This window comes from Theobroma cacao, chromosome 7 (genome assembly GCF_000208745.1).
Source record: "Theobroma cacao cultivar B97-61/B2 chromosome 7, Criollo_cocoa_genome_V2, whole genome shotgun sequence".
Classification (NCBI taxonomy): Eukaryota; Viridiplantae; Streptophyta; class Magnoliopsida; order Malvales; family Malvaceae; genus Theobroma; species Theobroma cacao.
This window is the reverse complement of record NC_030856.1, coordinates 6,619,530-6,622,638: the sequence shown is the minus strand read 5'-3', so window position 1 is coordinate 6,622,638 and position 3,109 is coordinate 6,619,530. Positions and strand designations below refer to the sequence as shown.

General features: G+C 36.9%; 1 protein-coding gene across 1 annotated transcript; it reads left to right on the top strand.

The window, feature by feature from the left end:
• On the top strand, positions 562–2,834 carry LOC108662971 (peptide-N4-(N-acetyl-beta-glucosaminyl)asparagine amidase A-like). The gene has a single exon (XM_018125134.1). It carries the CDS (start codon positions 763–765, stop codon positions 2,623–2,625), a length of 1,863 nt encoding a protein of 620 aa, XP_017980623.1. The 5' UTR covers positions 562–762; the 3' UTR covers positions 2,626–2,834.

The window sequence follows — 3,109 nt, the reverse complement described above, 5'->3', positions numbered from 1 at the left end:
TTTACTTTAATTGATTTATTTTCTGACTTCAGCTTCTTGTAATCTAGCTTTCACATACCAAATACTACTTCTTATTCTTGCATGCATGCTTTATTCACTATGGTCAGTAAAATCTTAAGAGGTCAAAATAAGGTAAACAATTCCTTGGGCAAAGGCTGCAGCTTAATTGGGTAGGGAACCTTCCAATTTAATATTTTTATCATATGTCCTCCATCCTATTCTAATCCTAATGGGTGTGTGATTTGAGAAAAAAATAATAATATACAAATAAGTAAACTTTTATTTAAAAATTTTGAATTTAACTCTTTAAATGATGAATAATTTTATCATTTAATCAAATGATCCGAGACAGTAAAAAGAATCTTAACTTCCTAAATGACTAATTTCCATCCATCACACATTTTTGTTTTTATAGACAATGAATCTTTGGTCACTTGGGTCAAATACAATGACAATGGATCATGCCATTAAATAGCTAATTTTGAAGGTATTTTTCTCCTAAAAGCCAACCTGTAATTTAATGTCATTATTTCACTTTCTACTAAAGTCAGATCTTTTTCTTTCTATGCCTACTATTTCCAGTTTCCGTTCAATGTCTATCCCTTGTTTCTCTCCCCAATTCTGTCCACTCCTAACTTTTTCTATGTTGTTTTTGCCTTGAAGTATTCAATTGTAGACATTGCTTTTAACTCCAAAAGCAAACTTACTAGTAGTTGTACCCTTCAAAGGAACAATCTCCCTATTCCCTACCATCCACCATCCATGTCTTCCACCTGCTTCCCTTTGCTCTTCTTTCTATCCCTTCTATTTCTCCATCCTCTCTTCAGCCAAGCCAATATCCACAAAACCAAAACCCTCCTCAAATCAACCCTTCTCTCCCAACCATCAACCAATGACACCATCCCACCAACTCGCTTTTTTGAAGTCACCAAACCCATCAGAGTCCCAAACGCCAAGCCCTGTTCCCTCACTATTCTGCAACATGACTTTGGCTACACTTATGGTAAACCTCCTGTCTTTGCAAACTACACCTTTCCATCTGATTGCCCTTATCAGGAATTTTCCAAGATCGTCCTGGAGTGGAATGCTACATGTAAAGGAAGGCAATTTGACAGGATTTTTGGAGTTTGGTTGTCTGGAGTGGAGCTACTCAGGAGCTGCACAGCTGAGCCTCGAGCTACTGGGATTGTCTGGAGTGTCAAAAAGGATATCACAAGGTATAACTCATTGCTTTTAATGAACAAGACTCAAACTTTTTCTGTTTATATGGGAAATCTTGTTGACAAGACTTATACTGGTGTTTACCATGTCAACATAACCCTATATTTTTACCCTTTTGTTGAAAAAATGAATCGTTTTGAGGAAAAAGCGGAAATTTTAGGATCTGGGGTTGGTTCTAAGGCTGATTTGATCATACCCTTTTCGCGGGATTTGCCACTGAAAGATGGGTTGTGGTATGAGATCGAGAATGCTACTGATGTTAAAGTGAAGGAATTTGAAATTCCTCAGAATGTTTATCGGGCTGTGTTGGAGGTATATGTATCTTTTCATGAGAATGATGAGTTTTGGTATGGAAATCCTCCGAACGATTATATTGCTGCCAATAATCTTACAAATTTGGCAGGGAATGGACCTTTTAGGGAAGTTGTGGTTAGTTTGGATGGTGAAGTGGTTGGAGCTGTTTGGCCTTTCACTGTGGTGTATACAGGAGGAATTAATCCTCTCTTGTGGAGACCAATTAGTGGAGTCGGTTCATTTGATCTCCCTACTTATGATATTGAAATTACCCCATTTTTGGGAAATTTATTGGATGAGAAAACCCACAAACTAGGTTTTAGTGTTACAAATGCTTTGAATGTGTGGTATATTGATGCTAATTTGCATCTATGGTTGGATAGTAAGAGCACTAAGACTGAAGGGAAGCTTTTGCAGCATGACATTGTTCCTCTGGGTGTTTCTTCTGTGTCAGACTTTAAGGGTTTAAATGGAACATTCATTACAAATACAACCAGGTTCATATCCTCCACTGGATGGGTCAAGTCCTCTTATGGCACAGTCACAACCAAATCTATTCAAGATTTAAGTTATAGTAACTCAATGGTGATGGCCAAGGATGGAGATCTGCAGATCGTGCATCAGATGATCCATTTTAATGACAGTATTTATGCAATGATGCCAGCCTCTGATGCTAAATCAAAGAAATCACTCAAGAGGTTTCTATTATACTTATACTCTGACTATCTCGATCAAGGAAATGGAACTTCAATGTCCGTAGCAAATGTCACATTGGGATTTAATGAGAAGAAGTATATAGATGCTGATGCCAGGTTGCCTAGCAGTTCACTCAGGAATTTGCAGAATGGACAGGGTGTTATGGTTGTAAAGGACAACTTGGTTGTGAGTGGAGTGGGAAGTACCCAACAAACATACAATTATGATAGCAGTAAATTTTGCTACTCCAGGAACATAAGCAGCTCAAACTACACCATTCTTTATGATGAAGTGGGGAAGACATGCAATAATAGAGCAAAATTTCATTTTGGATTTGCCCTCAGCAGATGGTGGCCTTTTCCAGCCCGAAGAGCCTTTTTAGCATCTCATGTGGTTGATCCTAATGGAAATTAGTAATTTGACTCCATTGCTTTTGAGCTGCTTTATGTGGAGTTCTCCAATTAGATCTTTCAAGATTTCCACATGTGGATACTCCCAATAAATTGTAAGTGTTTCCATTTTTTAATTTCAATTTGTTATGAAGACAGATGAATCTGTAAATACACTTGTATCCTTTCTCTTTTCACTTTTTGTTGTTGAATGAACTTAGGTGTTTCTTTTAACTGGACTTTAGTTAGACTCTTCATCCTAAAACTAAGCTGTTATAACCTATTTCTTGACATATACCACACATTAGTTTATAAAGAGAATGGTAGGATCAGTTGTCAAGTTTTATAAGGTAGAATTTTGCAACCGAATGCCCTTCTCTATCATGATATAAGCTCTAAGTATATTGAGAGACTTCTGGTGTATTATACTTTCATCCTTTGACTTTACAACATGTTTAAAATGGTATCTGAATTAAGTGCTTCCGGAATAATCTAGTTGAAGTGAAATT